Source organism: Bombina bombina, chromosome 3 (assembly GCF_027579735.1).
Source record: "Bombina bombina isolate aBomBom1 chromosome 3, aBomBom1.pri, whole genome shotgun sequence".
NCBI lineage: Eukaryota > Metazoa > Chordata > Amphibia > Anura > Bombinatoridae > Bombina > Bombina bombina.
In genome coordinates this window covers 1,249,274,568-1,249,297,740 of record NC_069501.1, presented here as the reverse complement: position 1 = coordinate 1,249,297,740, position 23,173 = coordinate 1,249,274,568, and the positions used below count along the sequence as shown (strand labels likewise).

The 23,173-nt window shown below is 38.7% G+C and overlaps 1 protein-coding gene across 5 annotated transcripts in view; it reads left to right on the top strand.

Moving 5' to 3' along the window:
- Positions 1 to 23,173, top strand: part of ATG16L2 (autophagy related 16 like 2) — a 372,678-nt gene that overhangs the window by 146,392 nt on the left and 203,113 nt on the right. For all 5 annotated transcript variants that reach the window (XM_053708773.1, XM_053708771.1, XM_053708770.1 and 2 more), the window contains exons 4-5: positions 4,817 to 4,890; positions 5,301 to 5,543. In XM_053708773.1, coding sequence (XP_053564748.1) covers positions 4,817 to 4,890; positions 5,301 to 5,543 — 317 coding nt within the window. The remainder of the gene's footprint in view (positions 1 to 4,816; positions 4,891 to 5,300; positions 5,544 to 23,173) is intronic.

Genomic DNA, 23,173 nt, shown 5'->3' with positions numbered 1-23,173 from the left:
GGAGCGGTTCTGATAGATGCTTTGACAGCACCTTGGACCTTCGGGATGGCTTATGTGTTTCCACCCTTCCCGATGCTTCCTCGATTGATTGCCAGAATCAAACAGGAGAGAGCATCAGTGATTCTAATAGCACCTGCATGGCCACGCAGGACTTGGTATGCAGATCTAGTGGACATGTCATCCTGTCCGCCTTGGTCTCTACCTCTGAAACAGGACCTTCTGATCCAGGGTCCATTCAAACATCAAAATCTAACTTCTCTGAAGTTGACTGCTTGGAAATTGAACGCTTGATTTTATCAAAACGTGGTTTTTCTGAGCCAGTTATTGATACCTTAATACAGGCTAGGAAGCCTGTTACCAGAAGGATTTACCATAAAATATGGCGTAAATACTTATATTGGTGCGAATCCAAGAGTTACTCATGGAGTAAGGTTAGGATTCCAAGGATATTGCCTTTTCTACAAGAAGGTTTAGAAAAGGGGTTAACCGCTAGTTCTTTAAAGGGACAGATTTCAGCTCTGTCCATTCTTTTACACAAACGTCTGTCAGAAGTTCCGGACGTTCAAGCTTTTTGTCAGGCTTTAGCTAGGATCAAGCCTGTGTTTAAAACTGTTGCTCCGCCATGGAGTTTGAACTTAGTTCTTAATGTTTTACAGGGTGTTCCGTTTGAACCCCTTCATTCCATTGATATCAAGTTGTTATCTTGGAAAGTTCTGTTTTTAATGGCTATTTCCTCGGCTCAAAGAGTTTCTGAGTTATCTGCCTTACATTGTGATTCTCCTTATCTGATTTTTCATTCAGACAAGGTAGTTCTGCGTACTAAACCTGGGTTCCTACCTAAGGTGGTCACTAACAGGAATATCAATCAAGAGATTGTTGTTCCATCTTTGTGTCCTAATCCTTCCTCGAAGAAGGAACGTCTGCTACACAATCTAGATGTAGTCCGTGCCCTGAAATTTTATCTACAGGCAACTAAGGATTTTCTTCAAACGTCTTCCCTGTTTGTCGTTTATTCTGGTCAGAGGAGAGGTCAAAAAGCTTTGGCTACCTCTCTCTCTTTTTGGCTTCGTAGCATAATACGATTAGCCTATGAGACTGCTGGACAGCAGCCTCCTGAAAGAATTACAGCTCATTCTACTAGAGCTGTGGCTTCCACTTGGGCCTTTAAGAATGAGGCTTCTGTTGAACAGATTTGCAAGGCTGCAACTTGGTCTTCTCTTCATACTTTTTCCAAATTTTACAAATTTGACACTTTTGCTTCTTCGGAGGCTGTTTTTGGGAGAAAGGTTCTTCAGGCAGTGGTTCCCTCCGTATAAAGAGCCTGCCTGTCCCTCCCGTCATCCGTGTACTTTTGCTTTGGTATTGGTATCCCAGAAGTAATGATGACCCGTGGACTGACCACACTTAACAGGAGAAAACAAAATTTATGCTTACCTGATAAATTCATTTCTCCTGTAGTGTGGTCAGTCCACGGCCCGCCCTGTTTTTTATGGCAGGCTAAAAAATTTTTGGATTATACTCCAGTCACCACTACACCCTTGGGCTTCTCCTTTCTCGTTGGTCCTTTGGTCGAATGACTGGAGGTGACGTAGAGGGGAGGAGCTATATAGCAGCTCTGCTGGGTGAATCCTCTTGCACTTCCTGTAGGGGAGGAGATAATATCCCAGAAGTAATGATGACCCGTGGACTGACCACACTACAGGAGAAATGAATTTATCAGGTAAGCATAAATTTTGTTTTTTATTTTTAGTTTTTTGATTTATGCATTTTTTTATTTTATTAAATCGGCACATTAAAGGGATATGAAACCAAAACATTTTCTTTTGTGATTCAGACAGAACATAACATTTAAATAAAGTTTCCAATTTACTTCTATTATCAAATCTAAGGAAAGTGTTACAACGCACGACTTCTACATAAAAGTGACACTAAACATAATTTGTTTCTTTCATGACTCGGATAGAGCAGCAATTTTAAGCAACATTCCAATGTACTCATATTATCAATTTGTCTTCCTTCTCTTGGTATCTTTATTTGAAAAAGCAGAAATGAAAGCTTAGGAGCCGGCCCATTTTTGGTTCAGCACTCTGGATAGTGCTTGCTGATTGGTGGCTACCAGTACCCAGGTGCTGAACCTAAAATATTTGATAATTAGAGTAAATTAGAAAGTTGTTTAACCCCTTAATGACCACAGCACTTTTCCATTTTCTGACCGTTTGGGACCAAGGCTATTTTTACATTTTTGCGGTGTTTGTGTTTAGCTGTAATTTTCCTCTTGCTCGTTTACTATACCCACACATATTATATACCGTTTTTCTCGCCATTAAATGAACTTTCTAAAGATACCATTATTTTCATCATATCTTATAATTTACTATAAAAAAATGATAAAATATGAGGAAAAATAACACTTTTTCTAACTTTCTAAAATCTGTTACACATCTACAACCACCAAAAAACACCCATGCTAAATAGTTTCTAAATTTTGTCCTGAGTTTAGAAATACCCAATGTTTACATGTTCTTTGCTTTTTTTTGCAAGTTATAGGGCAATAAGTACAAGTAGCACTTCGCTATTTCCAAACCACTTTTTTTCAAAATTAGCGCTAGTTACATTGGGACACTGATATCTGTCAGGAATCCCTGAATATCCCTTGACATGTATATATATATTTTTAGAAGACATCCCAAAGTATTGATCTAGGCCCATTTTGGTATATTTCATGCCACCATTTCACCGCCAAATGCGATCAAATACAAAAAAAATTCACTTTTTCACAAATTTTTTCACAAACTTTCGGTTTCTCACTGAAATTATTTACAAACAACTTATGCAATTATGGCATAAATGGTTGTAATACTTCTCTGGGATCCCCTTTGTTCAGAAATAGCAGACATATATGGCTTTGGCGTTGCTTTTTGGTAATTAGAAGGCCGCTAAATGCCACTGCGCACATACGTGTATTATTAACAGCAGTGAGGGGGTTAATTAGGGAGCTTGTAGGGAATGTGTTGGGTTAATTTTAGCGTTAGTGTAGTAGACAACCCAAAGTATTGATCTAGGCCCATTTTGGTATATTTCATGCCACCATTTCACCGCCAAATGCGATCAAATAAAAATAAATTGTTTCCTTTTTCACAAACTTTAGGTTTCTCACTGAAATTATTTAGAAACAGCTTGTGCAATTATGGCACAAATGGTTGTAAATGCTTCTCTGGGATCCCCTTTGTTCAGAATTAGCAGACATATTTGGCTTTGGCGTTGCTTTTTGGTAATTAGAAGGCTGCTAAATGCCGCTGCGCACCACACGTGTATTATGCCCAGCAGTGCAGGGGTTAATTAGGGAGCTTGTAGGGAACGTGTATGGTTATTTTTAGCTGTAGTGTAGTAGACAACCCAAAGTATTGATCTAGGCCCATTTTGGTATATTTCATGCCACCATTTCACCGCCAAATGCGATCAAATAAAAATAAATTGTTTCCTTTTTCACAAACTTTAGGTTTCTCACTGAAATTATTTAGAAACGGCTTGTGCAATTATGGCACAAATGGTTGTAAATGCTTCTCTGGGATCTCCTTTGTTCAGAAATAGCAGACATATATGGCTTTTGTGTTGCTTTGTGATAATTAGAAGGCCGCTAAATGCAGCTGCGCATCACACGTGTATTATGGCTAGCAGTAAAGGGGTTAATTAGGTAGCTTGCAGGGTTAATTTTAGCTTTAGTGTAGAGATCAGCCTCCCACCTGAAACATCAGACCCCCTGATCCCTCCCAAACAGCTGTCTATCCTCCCCCACCCCACAATTGTTCCCGCCAAAGTCTGCCAGTACTAAAATAAAAGGTATATATATATTTTTTTAGCATATTTACATATGCTGCTGTGTAGAATCCCCCCTTAGCCCCCAATCTCACGGATACCCCATCAAACAGTTCTCTAACCCTCCCCCTCTAGCCTAATGGGCGCCATCTTGGGTACTGGCAGCTGTCTGCCAGTACCCAGTTTAGTAAAAAAAAAAAATGCTTTTAATTTTTTGCCCTTTTTTGTAGTGTAGCTACCCCCCCCACACCCCATCCCCCCTCCCAGAACCCTTTGATTGCTTCTTGAATTAAAATTCCCCCCCTTTTCTCCCAATTTATTATTTAAGTTTCTGTAGTGTAGCGGTTCCCACCCGCTCCCGCTCCGTGCACGCGCCCGCCCGCCGCCCCCCGTGCACGCGTCCACCCGCCTCCCTGTTTCGCTCCCACCCACCAACGACGCTCCGGTGCAGAGAGGGCCACAGAGTGGCTCTCTCTGCATCTGAGGCTTGCTAAGGGGCATTGCAGGATGCCTCCATATCGAGGCATCACTGTAATACCCTCAGAGCTGCTAGCAGCGATCACAATCGCTTCTAGCACTCTGTTAGACAACTGACGTACCAGGTACGTCTATTGTTATTAACTGCTTGTTAATGCATGACGTACCTGGTACTTCAGTTGTCATTAAGGGGTTACAATTGCATGCTCTATCCCATTCCTGAGAGAAAAAAAATGGTTTTAGTATCCTTTTAATATTGGTTTATGAAATTGACTTCTCCCCTGATCTTGTAAAATTGGCAAGCTGTGTGCTCGTTTCATACTGATAAATAAGGCAGGGGAAGGTAAGTTTGTGTTCTTGTAGATCTGTATGCAGTAATGGCTGCTGACTATTTTAGTAATTAGAGATGCAAATTAACTAAAACAATTTAGCATTGCAGAGTAGCAGCCTTGAGAAGACTGTAGATCGTTATCTGGCAAGGTACATTGTTTAATACATCATACTTTATTTGCTCTGTCTCCAGTTGGCGGTTGAAGCCATTGACCTGAAGAAACAAACGCACGAGCAGGATGTGAGACTACACGAGCAGTTGATGAGGTAGAGAATTATCAGTTAGCGCCATGAACTAGCTACACGGACAACTCCTATATTACATCATGGAACTTTATACCCAAGTTAAATTACATGACTGGAGAGTCAAAATTAAACTTTTGTGATTCAGATAGAGCTTACAATTAAATATATTTAAAAAAAAAATCAAATTTACTCCTGTTTACAAATGTATCTCTCTTTGTTTATTTGTTGAAATGTAGCTCCTTTCTATGAGCGTACACTGAGGTAGGCTTAGGAGCATGCACAAGTGGAACACTATATTCATAACATAGTTCCAAACATTATCATGTTTCAATGTCCAGTTTTAGACACGGCGACACAAAATGTTGGCTTTGAGAACTGTTTTTTTTTTTTAGTCTGTCAATTGCCTACTGACCTATCATCTTGTCTGACAGAATAGAGGAACTCACCGATGTTATGGCCACACTACAGCAGGATCGCTTTGTTTTGGAAGATAACATCATGGAGGTGGTATGCGCCAACTCAGAACTGAAGCATAAATACGACACAATGTTATGTAATCGTCAGGGGTTGGAATACAATCTATTGCAAGCAGAGGCCTTGACACAGGAGAAGCTGGAAGATTTGGTCAAAAAGCGAGAAGAAGATGCTCGGAATAAAAACCAACAAAATGACAGGTTTGTGTTTTTTTTTTTTTTTTTTATGTGTTAGAACTTGCAATGTTTGCAGCTCTGAAACCAAATCAGTTTAATTTGAGTGAGGTCCATAGAGAAAACAGTAACAGAGCAATATATGTATATATACAAGGTCTTGGAAACATTCCTCAGACATTTTGGTCCACATTGACATGATAGCATCACACAGTTGCTGCAGATTTGTCAGCTGCACATCCATGATGCAAATCTTCTGTTCCACCAAATCCCAAAGTTGCTCTATTGGATTGAGATTTGGTGACTGTGAAGGCCATTGGAGTATATTGATCTCAGTGTCATGTTCAAGACGCCAATTTGAGATGATTTGAGCTTTGTAACATAGTGCATTATCCTGCTGGAAGTAACCATCAGAAGATGGGTACACTGTAGTCATAAAGGGATGGGCATGGTCAGAAACAATGCTCAGGTAGGACGTGGCATTTAAACGATGCTCAATTGGTACTAAGAGGCTCAAAGTGTGCCAAGAAAAGCTGAGGCAGTGGAACGGCGATCTTTTGGATCTGTCTCAACAGATTTCTCTGGACATCCGGTCGAGAGAATCGCTCTCTTGGTGGCTCTGTCTGGATCACCTGTCCTGAGGGACATCCTTTTTAAGACCATCCTGGGTGACGTGACTACGGGCGCAAGTCAGGATGGGGAGCTGTTTGGGGCACCAAAAAGGCGCAGGGCCTGTGGACGCAGGAGGAGAGAGCTTCCTCCCGTTCAACATTCTAGACCTTCCGGCAATATTCAATGCTTTGAAGGCTTGGCCCCTACTAGGTTTGTCCCAATTTATCTGATTCCAAGCAGGCAATATAACCTCGGTAGCTTATATAAACTATCAGGGGGAACGAGAAGCTCCCTAGCAATGAGGGAATTATCTCTGATTCTGGAGTGGGCGGAGATCCACATCTGTTCGCTGTCAGCGATCCACATTCCAACATGTAAGGAATGCCAGAGATAGATCTCATGGCGTCCTGTCTAAATACCAAGATACCCAGATATGGGTCGAGGTACAGGGCTAATAGATGTATTAGCAGTGCCTTGGAGGTTCAATCTAATTTCTCTTTTCCTGCCATTGCCACTCCTTTCTTGAGTGGTGGCTCGAATCATACAGGAGCAGACGTCAGTGATACTGATTGCTCCATCGTGGCCGTGAAGGATATGGTTTGCGGATCTAGTGGGGACGTCATCAGCTACTCCTTGGAGGTTACCTTGTCGCAGGGATCTGCTGGAACAAGGACCCTTTCTTCATCAAAATCTAGATTCTCTGAGGCTTACTGCATGGAGATTGAACGCTTAGTCTTAGCCAAGAGAGGGTTTTCTGAGAGTGTTATTGATACTCTCATTCAAGCTTGTAAGCCGGTTACTCGTTGCATCTAACATAAGGTGTGGAGAACCGACTTATTCTGGTGTGAAGAGCATGGTTTGTCCTGGCACAAAGTAAAGGTTGCCAGTATTCTTTCTTTTCTACAGGATGGACTGGAGAAGGGACTCTCAGCTAGTTCCTTGAAGGGACAGTTTTCGGCCCTGTCTGTTTTTACTGCACAAGAGCCTTGCTGAGCTTCCGGATGTACAGTCTTTTGTTAAGGTTCTGACTAGGATTTGGCCAGTGTTTATATCTAATGCTCCTCCTTGGAGTTTAAATCTTGGCAACGGGCTCCGTTTGAGCCTATGCATGAGGTTGACATTAAGTTATTTGTCTTGGAAGGTTCTTTTTCTACTAGCTATTGCTTCTGCGCTCATATTCTCTGAGATTGCTGCCTTGCATTGCGACCCTCCTTATCTGGTGTTCCATGCTGATAAGGCTGTTCTACGAACCAAGTTAGGATTTCTTCCTAAGGGTGTATCAAGTCGCAACATCAATCAAGAAATTGTGATTCCTTTCTTATGTCCTAAATCCTTCTTCATCGAAGGAACGTTTACTGCATAATCTGGATGTGGTTCATGCCTCAAGGTTCTATCTTCAGGCTACGAAGGAATTTCGACAAACTTCTTCGCTGTTTGTTATCTATTCTGGGAAGCGTAAGGGTCAGAGGGCCTCTTCGACTTCCTTATCTTTTGGTTGAGGAGTATCATCCGCTTAGCATATGAGTCAGCGGGTTTTAAGCCTCTTCAGAGGATTATGGCTCATTCTACGAGACGAGTGGCTTCCTCTTGAGCCTTCAAAAATGAGGCCTCTGTGGATCAGATTTGTAAGGCGGCTACCTGGTCCTCCTTAGATACTTTTTCCAAATTTTACAAGTTTAATGTTTTTGCTTCTGTTGAAGCAGCCTTCGGGAGAAAGTTTTTGCAGGCTGTGGTGCCTTCAGCTTAGGGGCGGCCTCTCTTGGGTATAATTTCCCACAAGTAAGGAATGCAGCTGTGGACTCTCCCTGTATTAAGAAGGAAAACATAAATTATGCTTACCAGATAATTTCCTTTCCTTCTGTTCAGAGAGAGTCCACCCCCCAGTCCGTGTTAGCCGATAGGCGACCCTAAATTTTAATTTTAATTTATTCTTGTGACACCTTTTTTTCACCTTGATATTTCACCTTCTGTTCCTTGTTCCCTGGGCAGAATGACTGGGGGATGAGGGAAGTGGGGGAGGTATTTAAGCCTTTAGCTGGGGTGTCTTTGCCTCCTCCTGGTGGCCAGGTTCAGTATTTCCCACAAGTAAGGAATGCAGCTGTGGACTCTCCCTGTATAGAAGGAAATTATCTGGTAAGCATAATTTATGTTATTTAAGATCCTATGCGCATAAAGCAGCGCAATGTCTTTTGTTTCTGATGCTGGATTGAATTTTTAAAGCGGGCGCTCTGCCAACTTTGCTCTACCCCATGACATTTCCCTTTGCAGATATCTCTCCACTTGTAGGAACTGCTCCCTTTTTTAAGATCATTCCACATGGGCGGCCCCTGCTAGGGTCGGCAAGACACACACACTATATTCTATTCAGAACTGAAAGGACTCCTGCACATTTTTAGTTTTGACTATGTCCCTTTAATGTAAGTGTTTTTCTGGTGTTTATGCAACCAATATGAGCATATCAAATCCGTAAGGTAGGTGGGTTATATAAACATCATTGTTTGTAGACCCTATCTTTATCTCACTTAGAGCTGCGCAATCTGTTGACGCTCTACAAATAACTGATGATGATAATCTGTTGGTGCTCTACAAATAACTGATGATGATAATCTGTTGATGCTCTACAAATAACTGATGATGATAATCTGTTGGCGCTCTACAAATAGCTGATGATGATAATCTGTTGGCGCTCTACAAATAGCTGATGATAATCTGTTGGCGCTTATAAATAACTGATGATAATCTGTTGGCGCTCTACAAATAGCTGATGATAATCTGTTGGCGCTTATAAATAACTGATGATAATCTGTTGGCGCTCTACAAATAGCTGATGATGATAATCTGTTGGCGCTCTATAAATAACTGATGATGATAATCTGTTGGCGCTCTACAAATAACCAATAATAATAATAATAATAATAAGGGTTCGATTAGCTAAAGCACTATGGGCTTGAGGGATTTCCAAAGAGATCTCACCAGTACTATGAAGTCCCTGTGTTTGTACACCTTGAGTATGTCTTGCAAAGGGGTGTTCTCTGTAAATACATATATACACATATAAATACATTAATACATATGTAGACTTATACATGCATATACATCATTAGACATATATCTCTATGTTAAAGCCCTTTGGCTGCTTTTTTTTTCTTTCCAGCACCTGAGATCTCATATCTTTGAGCCCTTCTAACTTTTGTGTGCAATATTCGTTTTAAATATGTTTTATTAGACAGTGTTATTATAAGTGTACTTTGTAATGTATTTTTGATTGGTTTTGTGACACTTTTTATTTTCACCAAGCAGTTAACCACAGCTCTAAAATCACTGTAATAATTCTAGCGTAAATCGTGATTTAACTTGTAACATCAGTGCAAATTAAACGGAGCACAAACGATTGTGAAAACCCTTGCAAAATTGATTGACATGCCACTTGTAATTTAGCCCTGTATTGTTTTAATCCCATTAAAAATCGTGACAAAGTTGTTCTGCAAAAATCGTTTTATGTAAAAATTGTATATTTGTATTGAAATTTCTCAGGAAAAAAACATTTGAGGTGCACAGGAGAAATCATAATAAAACTAAAGTGCATGTGAAGAAATCACTGTGAAATTTGTATTTATATTCCTTATTGTAAAATTAGTCCCCCCCCCCCCCCCCTTTTCTGCTATGGGTGTAGCTGAAACTTCTCTGCCAGGTCTGTTGTAGTCTGTAAATGTTTCCCTCCTGTTTTATTTCACAAACTCAACTCTCAAGATACCATAGGCTGAAAGCAGAGTAATCTGATTTGTTTTGGCTGTAGGATTTCATTTTAAAGGGGCAGTCAAGTCCAAAATACATTTTCATGATTCAAATAGGGCATGTCATTTTAAACAACTTTCCAATTTACTTTTATCATTTTGCTTTGTTCTTTTGGTATTCTTAGTTGAAAGCTAAACCTAGGTAGGCTCATGTGTTTCATATAGATAACATTGAGCTCATGCACGTGAAGTTACCTAGGAGTGAGCACTGATTGGCTAAAATGCAAGTCTGTCAAAAGCACTGAAATAAGAGGACAGTCTGCAGAGGCTTAGATACAAGGTAATCACCGAGGTAAAACGTGTATTATTATAACCGTGTTGATTATGCAAAACTGGGGAATGGGTAATAAAGGGATTATCTATCTCGTTAAACAACAACTATTCTGGGGTTGACTGTCCCTTTAAAATTTGTCCCCTGCTATCATCTAAATCTGCTCTCCCCATCCAAGTGTCCCTGTCCAGCGAGCTCCATTACTTTCTATAGGAGACATCTTGCAACTAGCAGGAGCAACCTCCCCTTTAATTATTTTTTAGATAATTCCCTGAAAGCGGCCCCTGCGAGTGTCAGTGTGGTTTTTCATATGTTAAATAATCTAGCCCTAAGTCTGGTCTTATAGAATCAAGATAAGAATCGAGATTTGTGTGTCAGGGAGTTAGAAATACATTCAGAATTGTGAATTCCCAAATAATGTCAATATACTGCTTTTGTAATATTTTTGGCAGCTTTTGTTTAATACATATTTGATGTGTTATACATCACTGAAAGATATTTGTGTAAATTCACACACCAGTTTATTTACATTTCCCCACAACATTCCTGGAAAATGGACAACCACGTCCTGTTGTAAATCAGCAGCATTGGCTGGTTGTGTCTTCTGTGGTTTGTGTTAGGAAAAAAAGCTGATAAAGTTGTTTTGTACATTATGTGATCATAATGTGCTTGATGAGTTCAAGAGGGAACTGTGTACAGCGTACTTCTGCTACCCGCTGAATAAATAACTTCAGACCTTTTATCTCAAACGTTCAGGCCATTTAGTGACTTTTAGTGACATCATCCCTTGTGCATTTGATCGATTTGGTTCTAAAAACTAAATTCTTTAAGGAAACCTCATGAAACTCTCAGTCTTAGGGCCTGATTTTCTACGGCTCTTTGGGCTTATGAGATTCGTGAAAAAGTCTCTACAGTACTATGAAGTAGCCCTGCATTATAATTACACATACAGGAGCTGCTAAAAACAGATCTCTTTATTAAAAATACATAAAGAAAAATCAGCTTGCATGTTACAAACAATAAAATAAATACAGACAAGCCAGGCACGTCTTAAATGTTTTGTCCCTGACAGCCTTAATCATAGACAAATTGCCACCGTCACCTGTGAAGCTATTAAGTTTCCTCACAATCTTATTGGTTAACTGAATGTCCATTGCTCTGGATTCTAAAAGACATAGTGCTAGATATTCAAACACTGTATATAAAATCCCATAAGCACTCCGTATAGCAACTAGACATGTGCAATTAGTTTCGGCCAAATTTTGGCCGATTCATAGATTCGAATGTATCAGAATTTCCGAATCGGCACCATAATTAAAAATTGAAAAATTCCCAAAAATTAATAAATCAGTTTCAGAATTTTCGGATTAATTATTCATATTCTGAATTTTTCATTGTTCTAATCTAAACCGCAGTTCCCCAACATCGCCGACACTAACTAAATCACTAAATAAAGCTATTAACCCCTAAACCGCCATTCCCCGACATCGCCGACACTAACTAAACCTATTAACCCCTAAACCACAGTTCCCCGACATCGCCAACACTAACTAAACCTATTAACCCCTAAACTGCAGTTCCCTAACATCGCCGACACTAACTAAACCTATTAACCCCTAAACCACCGTTCCCAAACATCACCAACACTAACTAAAGCTATTAACCCCTAAACCGCAGTTCCCCGACACTAACTGAAACACTAAATAAACCTATTGATCCCTAAAACTCCATTCCCAAACATCGCCAACACTAACGAAACCTATTAACCCCTAAAATGCCGGCCCCCACATTGCAACAACCTAAATTAAACTATATTAACCCCTAAACCTAACACCCCCTAACTTTAACCTAATTAAAATAGACCTAAAATAAAGTTACAATTATTAACTACCTATTTAAAAATAAATACAAACTGTGAAATAAAAATAAAACCTAAGCTTACACTAATAAAACTTAACATTACTAAAAATAAAAAACCTAACATTACTAAAAATAAAAAAACCTAAGATTACTAAATTAAAATTACAATTCCAAAAATAATAAACACTAAAATTACAAAAAAATAAATAAAAAACTACTATTACAAAAAATAACAACCGAAATTATCAAAAATAATAAAAATTATTCCTATTCTAATAACCCTTTTAAAAAAACAAAAAACACTCCAAAATAAAAAAAAAACTAATATATAATAAACTACCAAAAGCCCTTAAAAGGGCCTCTTGTAGGGTATTGCCCTAAAGTTAACAGCTCTTTTGCAAACAAATATAAACAAACACCCCCTAAGCTTACAAATCCCCACCCCCCCCCAACCCACAAAATAAAAAAAAAACTAATTTACCCATTGCCTTAAAAAGGGCATTTATATAGGCATTGTCCTTAAAAGGGCATTCAGCTTTTTTACTGCCCTTAAAAGGCATCCAACTCTTTTTCGGTCATTAAAATAAAAAAAAGCCCTAATCTAAAACCCCCCCCCAAAAAAAAAAAAAACTAAAAAAATAGCTTACACTAACCCCAAAATCAGTATTCACAGTTGTTGAAGTCCGGCGAAAGATCTTCATCCCAGTGGTGAAGCATCTTCATCCAGGCAGCTCCATCTGTATTCTTTGCGGGACCGGCATCTTTCTATCTTCATCCAAGCGGAGGCGGCGTGGTCGGTGGATGTGCGGAGGCAGAGATCCAGACAAAGGTCCGACGTTGAGGTCCTAGGTACCCCTTTTATATTGGGGTACCATTGCATTCCTATTGGCTGAAAAATTTAAATCAGCCAATAGGAATGAGAGCTGCTTAAAGGGCCACTAAACCCAAAATCTTTCTTTCATGATTCAGATAGAGAATAGAAATTTAAACAGCATTACAATTTACTTCCATTATTTATTTTGCTTCATTTTTTAAATATCCTTAGTTGAAGAAAAGGCAAAGCACATGGTGAGCCAATCACACAAGGCTTCTATGTGCAGCAACCAATCAGCAGCTAGTGAGCATATCTAGATATGCTTTTCATCAAAGAATATCAAGAGAATACAACAAATTAGATAATATAAGTAAATTAGAAAGATGTTTAAAATTGCATTCTCTTTATAAATCATAAAAGAAAAAAATGTGGGTGGCATGTCCCTTTAATTCCTATATATATATATATATATATATATATATATATATATATATATATATATATATATATATATATATATATATATATCAATGTAGAATACCAAGCACTTCACCTTATATAGTCCACAAATGACCTGCGTGCACTCCAAAATTTCAAGGTATATAATAGTCTCATACGAATGGCACTCACAGGGATTAAAATGTAATTTAAGCTTTATTGAAGAAATATTTAAACAGTCAACATTTTGGCCCTAAGTCAGGCCTTTATCAAGACAACATGTCCTGCAAACATATAAAGAAAAACAATAAAAATGTCCAAATAAAAATGTGACAAAAAGTAAAGAATAGAAAACAAACCATGTTACTCCTGTGCTAACAAACATACTATATATATATATCTGTTACCGCTAGTATATATGTGCATATTAAAATCAAAACTAACAAATGACATATGATACATAAAAAACCACCATCATCAAATTCATAAAACTTAACTAGGTACATATCTTATCAGCAGAATGTACGCTCATCTGATGTCTAGATGATCAAATCATTATAACATTACTATAAAGAGCAATGAACATCACAGAAATTCCTGAAGATTTCACATACATAAAACGCAAAATTGGCAATATACAGAAATAAACTGTCGAAGTATAGGTAAAGTCATGTTTGAATCAATACACAAAGTGAAACAACTGTGATATCACAGCATATCTGGATCAGAGGGCCATCAATTAATGTCTTGTTAACTGGCCCCACCTAGAAATCACGGCATCTGAGGCGGGCACATCTGTAAGTATAGATAAGTAAAATAGTGTATGTATACCCCAGCAGGCAGCGCAATACTCTTGCATGTATGAGGCATGAACCAGTGAGATTTAAGCATGTAGTTAAGACCAAAGTGAAAACAAACCAACTTACGAATGAAGTGTATAAAGATGTGACCAGAAAGAAGATAAACAATGATAAGAAAAACTCAGTTAACCCAAATACTTTAGAGTTTACTAAAAATAGCTAAATAAGCTTAGTGAATACATCTTATCTGTATAAGAGTCAATCAAAATGTGCTAATAAAGTGAACAAGGAAGATACAATGTGACAAAATCACCTTAGTCAATTGTGTCCGTGTCCTGAATTACCCACATCAGTGAAAACAGATCAGCATGGAGAAAACCACAGGTATCTTAAAATCTAAGAAAATGTATAGGAAGGGCAATAGATACAGCAAGGCCCTAGATGACGATAATCCCTCACAACCAGTTACTTTAGATATAGAAGGTCAGGTTTTTCGAGAGGAAGGGGCCAAGGGATAGGGAGGAGGAGGAATACGAAGAAACAGTGGTACAACAGGACAGGGAGACAGGAAACAGACACAGAGGGATCAATAATCACTGAGGAGAGGGAGGCAGAACAGATACAAAATTTAAAACTCCTCAATCTATCGGCAGTAATACTAAGCTCAGAAGAGATGTGGATTTTTAAAACTAGGTTTAAATTGTGTTCCCTCTGCAGATTTCAATGTCTTAAAACTTTGGTACATCTTAATAGATTTGAGTACTTACTCTCAAAAAATCTCATTATAATGATGAGACTGAGGATAATATGGATCAAACATTGGAAAATGCAGAAAACTATACAACATGACTACTATGATTTAGCGATGCCTTAGACTTTTTAAATCTGTACTATTTAGAAAGGGAGAGTTTGCCCCCATTATCAGGAAATAGTTTCCATAGTGGGTTTAAACCGAAATCAATGTTTTATCCCATTAAAACTAGTGGAAGCATACTGGAATTGTTTCACAAGCAAGTGGAGGAGGATTTACTCACTTTGCAAAGTAGAACAAGGAAACGCAAAAGTATTCTTACTCCAGGGGAAAGAATAGGATTTAAAAAGTTTAGTATTGTAATAAAGCAATCAGATAAAGGGTTTTTTATTGTTGTTATGGATAAGGGATACTACATTCAGGAGGCCCTGAGACAGCTCAAGGACAATCAAGTGTATGAGAGTTTACCCAATAACCATACTCTCTATTTCCAGGAAGAACTCAAAGGACTGTTGGATGATAGGTTGGGATTAGGGATAATAGACATGATGATCTTTGAGTATTTGCATATGACTGATCCAGTGATTCCAATTTTAACCAATTTACCAAAGGTCCACAAGTCTATTATAGATGTGAAAGGGAGACCGATTGTATTAGGAATAGGCTCATTTTTTCAAAAACCTGTCCAAATGGGTAGAGTCCCTAATACAACCTCTAGTTTGGAAACTTCCTTTCTTTCTTAAAGCTAAAAAACATCTTCTGAGTTTAGTAGATGACGCACTTGGACTGAGAACTACTGTTAATGTAGTAGGTCTAAAGTTAGCTGTACCACAAAATGAAGGGTTAAAGGCCATTGAGCAAATGATGGATCTCTTTAGTGATTATGTATCTGTATTGAAGTCATATACAGTATCTCACAAAAGTGAGTACACCCCTCACAATTTTGTAAATATTTTATAATATCTTTTCATGTGACAACACTGAAGAAATGACACTTTGCTACAATGTAAAGTAGTGAGTGTACATCCTGTATAACAGTGTAAATTTGCTGTCCCCTCAAAATAACACAACACGCAGCCATTAATGTCTAAACCGTTGGCAACAAAAGTGAGTACACCCCTAAGTGAAAATGTCCAAATTGGGCCCAATTAGCCATTTTCCCTCCCCGGTGTCATGTAACTCGTTAGTGTTACAGGGTCTCAGGTGTGAATGGGGAACAGGTGTGTTAAATGTGGTGTTATCGCTCTCACACTCTCTCATACTGGTCACTGGAAGTTCAAAATGGCACCTCATGGCAAATAACTCTGAGGATCTGAAAAAAAGAATGTGGGCAAGACAATACAGCAGTTTCACAGGACAGGTTTCACTTAGAACAGGCCTCACCATAGTCAACCAAAGAAGTTGAGTGCACGTGCTCAGCGTCATATCTAGAGGTTGTCTTTGGGAAATAGACGTATGAGTGCTGCCAGCATTGCTGCAGAGGTTGGAGGGGTGGGGGGTCAGCCTTTCAGCACTTGGTCCATACACTACACACTGCATCAAATTGGTCTGCATGGCTGTTGTCCCAGAAGGAAGCCTCTTCTAAAGATGATGCAAAGGATAGCCTGCAAACAGATTGCTGAAGACAAGCAGATTAAGGACATGGATTACTGGAACCATGTCCTGTGGACCAATGAGTCCAAGATAAACTTATTTGGTTCAGATGGTGTCAAGCGTGTGTGGCGGCAACCAGGTGAGGAGTACAAAGACAAGTGTGTCTTGCCCACAGTCAAGCATGGTGGTGGGAGTGTTATGGTCTGGGCCTGCATGAGTGCTGCCGGCACTGGGGAGCTACAGCTCATTGAGGGAACCATGACTGCCAACATGTACTGTGACATACTGAAGCAGAGCATGATCCCCTCCCTTCGGAGACTGGGCCACAGGGCAGTATTCCAACATGATAATGAACCCAAACACACCTCCAAGACGACCACTGCCTTGCTAAAGAAGCTGAGGGTAAAGGTGATGGACTGGCCAAGCATGTCTCCAGACCTACAGTGTTAACCCTATTGAGCATTTGTGGGGCATTCTCAAACGGAAGGTGGGGAAGCACTCTGTGATGTTGTTATGGAGGAGTGGAAGAGGACTCCAGTGGCAACCTGTGAATCTCTGGTGAACTCCATGCCCAAGAGGGTTAAAGCAGTGCTGCAAAATAATGGTGGCCACACAAAATATTGACACTTTGGGCCTAATTTGGACATTTCCACTTAGGGGTGTACTCACTTTTGTTGCCAACGGTTTAGACAATAATGGCTGTGTGTTGAGTTATTTTGAGGGGACAGCAAATTTACACTGTTATACAGGCTGCACATTCACTACTTTAAATTGTAGCAAAGTGTCATTTCTTCAGTGTTGCCACATGAAAAGATATAATAAAATATTTACAAAAATGTGAGGGGTGTACTCACTTTTGTGAGATACTGTATATTGAGAATTTTTAAGTTTCTGATGACTCACAATTATTTTGAATTCTAGATCAAAATATTTACCAATTTTAGGCAACCGTGACTTTAAACCAGGTCTAGATTTATATGTGTTCAAACTTTGGTCTAAGAATGACCTAAAATATATCTTTGATTTGATAGAACCTCAGACTAAAACTATTAAAACATTTAACCAACTTTCGGCGGAATTCACGCTAAATAAAAAACAATTCTTTGCTTATTTACAGGTAATGCATTACACCACTAACTTAGCTATGGGGGAGAATACTACCTGGTCTTTTGGAACGTTGGATCCTATTATAAGCCGTTATCGTATGGGATTTCATTCCATTTGAAGAATTAGATTTAGAAGTATTTAGAAGGAGTATAGCGGTTGTTTTAAGTTATACCAATGCCACTTCATTAAGGGAATCCCATATGAGGCTTATGAATAGATCTTATCTGACGCCAAGGGCAATGGCGAAATGGTCTGAGAAAGAGGAGAAAGTATGCCCGAAGTGTAGAGCTCCCGCAGCGGACCTTATACATGTATTTTGCTTCTGCCCAAGACTCCAGAAGTTTTGGCATCAAGTTGTATAATGGATAAATACTTTTTATCAACTAAATTAATTCTTGATGGTCCTCATATTTTCTTTCATGTAATTAGCAAGAGTCCATGAGCTAGTGATGTATGGGATATACATTCCTACCAGGAGGGGCAAAGTTTCCCAAACCTTAAAATGCCTATAAATACACCCCTCACCACACCCACAATTCAGTTTTACAAGCTTTGCCTCCCATGGAGGTGGTGAAGTAAGTTTGTGCTAGATTCTACGTTGATATGCGCTTCGCAGCAGGCTGAAGCCCGGTTTTCCTCTCAGAGTATTTTACTCAGCATGTTGTGTTTTGTAAGATCGGGGATACTATGATCACGCACATCACAACTACCTAAAGAATACTATTGAAAGCAGATAAGGTGTATATAGTGATGTGCTTTTAATAATATCCCGGATTTGCACCAAGCTTGGGCGTTGTCTTCATTCCTGATAGGAGATTGGTTGTTAGTCCTGTTATAAGGGAGCAAGGTAGAGTGTAACAAATTATAAAGCCTGATGAAACGGCATTGTTAGCCGAGAAACGCGTTGCACAGCAACTTTTAAATGTTTTTAATAAACTGACTTTTTATCACTCTTCCTTACTCCTGTGGGTTTTGTGATCACCCTACATTGACAGCTATTGGATCTTTATTAAGCTGTTTATTGCCGCCTACCACGGAGGCTGTTTGGAGAGACCGGACCATTGCTAGTAGCACCTGGGCTTCAGCAATTGCGTGGCAGATACGCCATTGAGGAGTCAGCCGAACGGCTCTGAAGTTTCGGCTTGCCTATTATTGCACTGTATGTGCAGTCACGCTTGTGAGTATAATACCTTGAGCACTGTCAACAGATTTTTAGTTTGTATTGGAACTTGCTGCACAAAGAGCGCCTCTTCTTCTTTTGTCTTTTAGGACACTTACATTCTCTGCTTACAACTTGGAGAGAGCAGCTCACCATTGGATTGATGAGCTGTATTCACCCTGGGTTAAAACCCATTTAAAAGGACTTTATCACAATATTGGTTATTATATGTCTGCATTATTTGCAATTCTAATATTTCATTTGCAATTTTAATACTTTATTTATTTATTGGCACATTTAACTCATCTTTATTTACACTTAAATATTTTAAATTAGGCAGTTTAACAGAAAATGTCTCGGCTTATATTGATTACTTTCTCCAAAGGTATGTGTTAAATTTAGATTCTTATATCAGAGATTCCTCTGATTTATTAGATAAATTGCATAATATTGAGATTAAAGATAATTACCTTTGGATTACTCCCCCACGATCAAGGGGTCTTAGCTGTTGCTGGATTTTTGGAAAATGATTGGTATATCCCCTTTATTCAAAAAGAATTTATTTTACAACTTATTTTATTTGTTTTACAACATAATTATTTTTTATTTCAAGGGAGTTATTATTTACAAATAAAGGGGACCGCCATGGGCACCAGGTTCGCCCCTAGCTTCGCAAATTTATATATGGGCAGTTTTGAACAACAATATGTCTATCAATCTGAATACGGGGCGAACCTGGTGTTCTATGGCAGATTTATAGATGGTTTGATTTTTGTATGGGATGGTACTAGGGAAAAGGCTTTGGAATTTGTTGAACATCTTAATAAGAATGATAGAGGGTTGAAATTTACTAGTTGTATACATCCGGAAAATATTGTCTTCTTAGATTTGAGTTTACGGTTTAATGAGCAAGGAGGGGTCGTTAGTTCAACACATTTTAAAACTGTTGACAGTAACAGTTACCTAGACTTTAATAGCAATCATTACCATTCTTGGAAAAGAAATGTCCCATACGGTCAATTTCGGAGGATTAGGCGAAATTGTAGCTTAATTTCCGATTATGACACCCAAAGTCAGATCCTCAAACAAAGATTTATAGAGAAAAATTATCCGATTGATCTTATTGAGTCAAGTTACCTGCGAGCCCGTAACGACAATAGGGAAGAATACTTTCTAAAACACAAAATAGACACTAGGAGAAAAGAAGATACCCCAAAATCAACCGAAATAAGATTTATTACGCAATATAACAGTAATCATAAACTTATAAGAGAGATTCTCAATAAACACTGGAGAATTTTAAAAAGAGACCCCATCTTGTGTGAATTAATAGGGGATAGGCCTACCATCGTCTACAAGAAGGCCCCAAGTCTAAAGAATATTTTGGCTCCTAGTAAAATTATAAAAGAAAAAAGGAGAAGTAGTGATATTACTGATAAACATACTAGAGGGAAATTGGCATTAGCTTCTAATAGAGGGGCATTCAAGTGTAATGTTGTCAACTGTAAAATGTGTAATTATATTGGGCATGGCCAATGCTCTTTTCAATCTCATATTGATAAAAAAAACATACATGATCAAAAACAGGTTGACCTGTGCCTCACGTTATGTTATCTATCTTATCTCCTGTTCTTGTGGGGTTCAATACATTGGCCGTACCATTAGACGTCTCAGTCATCGTTGGTCAGAACATTATCGCAGTATTATAAAAAATAAGAAATCCCACAGTGTCATTAGTCATTGTCATCATAAACATGGAGGGAATCCCAATTGTTATTCTATTATCCCGATAGAGGAGATTAGCAAGTCACATATTCACAATCGGTTCCTCAGATTGAGAAGGAGAGAGACATACTGGATCCACAAGTTGAAAACTATGCACCCTATGGGATTAAATTTAAATGTGGATCTGGCAGCGTTCTAACGTCTCCCTCCTTCTCCACCTTTAGGAATTATCTTATTTTGTTTTCTATTGTTAGAGGACTATGGTCTTTATGTTATATAATTTGGTATAGGGTTGATAAGGTATTGATATTTCATTATTGTTAGCACTAGATATATATTAAATTAATTATTTTTATTATTTATTTTCGGTACCACTAGAAAATATATGTATTTTCCTACAACGCACCTGATTAGTTTAAGAACACTTAGAGGGATTATTAATAGGTTAATATTATATTAGAAATTAATATTTAAGTATTGTATTTAACATCATATAATATAGGAACTAATTATCAATAGTATTATAGTTTATAGTCAACACTAGTTAGCACGGAGTTGGTATAAGAATTATTTTTATAACCCCAAAACTACATAAATAAAGTTCCCCAATGAGCACCATTATCAACCCATTTAGTTTATAGATATATGACTGATTATATCACATCATTAATATATGCACATATTGTTCTATATATGGACCATGTTGTACCCATATAGTGGTAGTGGTACTATTATTTAGTGATAGGAATCTTGACTTGTTGAATGGGAATCGTTAATCTAGGGGTACTCTGTATATATAGATATTTCTCCAACATAGGTGTGTCCGGTCCACGGCGTCATCCTTACTTGTGGGATATTCTCTTCCCCAACAGGAAATGGCAAAGAGCCCAGCAAAGCTGGTCACATGATCCCTCCTAGGCTCCGCCTACCCCAGTCATTCTCTTTGCCGTTGCACAGGTAACATCTCCACGGAGATGGCTAAGAGTTTTTTGGTGTTTAAATGTAGTTTTATTCTTCAATCAAGAGTTTGTTATTTTAAAATAGTGCTGGTATGTACTATTTACTCTGAAACAGAAAAGAGATGAAGATTTCTGTTTGTAAGAGGAAAATGATTTTAGCAACCGTTACTAAAATCGATGGCTGTTTCCACACAGGACTGTTGAGATGAATTAACTTCAGTTGGGGGAAACAGTGGGCAGACTTTTGCTGCTTGAGGTATGACACATTTCTAACAAGACTTGGTAATGCTGGAAGCTGTCATTTTCCCTATGGGAACCGGTAAGCCATTTTCTTAGTTTAGTATAAGAATAAAGGGCTTCACAAGGGCTTTAAAGACTGGTAGACATTTTTCTGGGCTAAAACGTTTACTTTATAAGTATATTTAGTGGATTATAACTATAAATAGTTCTTTTAATCTTGGGGATGTATTAAAAAAAAACGGCAGGCACTGTATTGGACACCTTTTTCACTGGGGGCCCTTTCTAGTCATAGGCAGAGCCTCATTTTCGCGCCACTAATGCGCAGTTGTTTTTGGAAAGCAAGGCATGCAGATGCATGTGTGAGGAGCTAAGAACCACTGAAAAAGCTTATTGAAGGCGTCATTTGGTATCGTATTCCCCTCTGGGCTTGGTTGGGTCTCAGCAAAGCAGATACCAGGGACTGTATAGGGGTTAAATGTAAAAACGGCTCCGGTTCCGTTATTTTAAGGGTTAAAGCTTTCAAATTTGGTGTGCAATACTTTTAAGGCTTTAAGTTACTGTGGTGAAATTTTGGTGAAATTTGAACAATTCCTTCATACTTTTTCACATATTCAGTAATAAAGTGTGTTCAGTTTAAAATTTAAAGTGACAGTAACGGTTTTATTTTAAAAGTTTTTTGTGCTTTGTTATCAAGTTTATGCCTGTTAACATGTCTGAACCATCAGATAGACGATATTCTGTATGTTTGGAAGCCAAGGTTCCTCCCCATTTAAATATATGTGATGAATGTGACATAGTGTCCAAACAAAGTAGGGACAATGATGCCACTGATAATGATGTTGACCAAGATTCCTCAAGCGAGGGGAGTAAGCATGGTACTGCATCATCCCCTTCTGTGTCTACACCAGTCTTGCCCACACAAGAGGCCCCTAGTACATCTAGTGCGCCCATCCTTCTTACTATGCAACAATTAACGGCTGTTATGGATAATTCTATTAAAAACATTTTGTCCAAAATGCCCACTTATCAGAGAAAGCGCGATTGCTCTGTTTTAGATACTGAAGAGCATGAGGACGCTGATGATAATGGTTCTGACATACCCTCACACCAATCTGAAGGGGCCAGGAGGGAGGTTTTGTCTGAGGGAGAAGTTTCAGATTCAGAAAAAAATTCTCAACAAGCTGAACCTGATGTTATTACTTTTAAATTTAAATTAGAACATCTCCGCGCTCTGCTTAAGGAGGTATTATCTACTCTGGATGATTGTGACAATTTGGTCATTCCAGAGAAATTATGTAAGATGGACAAGTTCCTAGAGGTCCCGGTGCCCCCTGATGCTTTTCCTATACCCAAGCGGGTGGCGGACATTATAAATAAGGAATGGGAAAGGCCCGGCATACCTTTTGTTCCTCCCCCTATATTTAAGAAATTATTTCCTATGGTCGACCCCAGAAATGACTTATGGCAGACAGTCCCCAAGGTCGAGGGGGCGGTTTCTACTCTAAACAAACGCACTACTATCCCTATAGAAGAT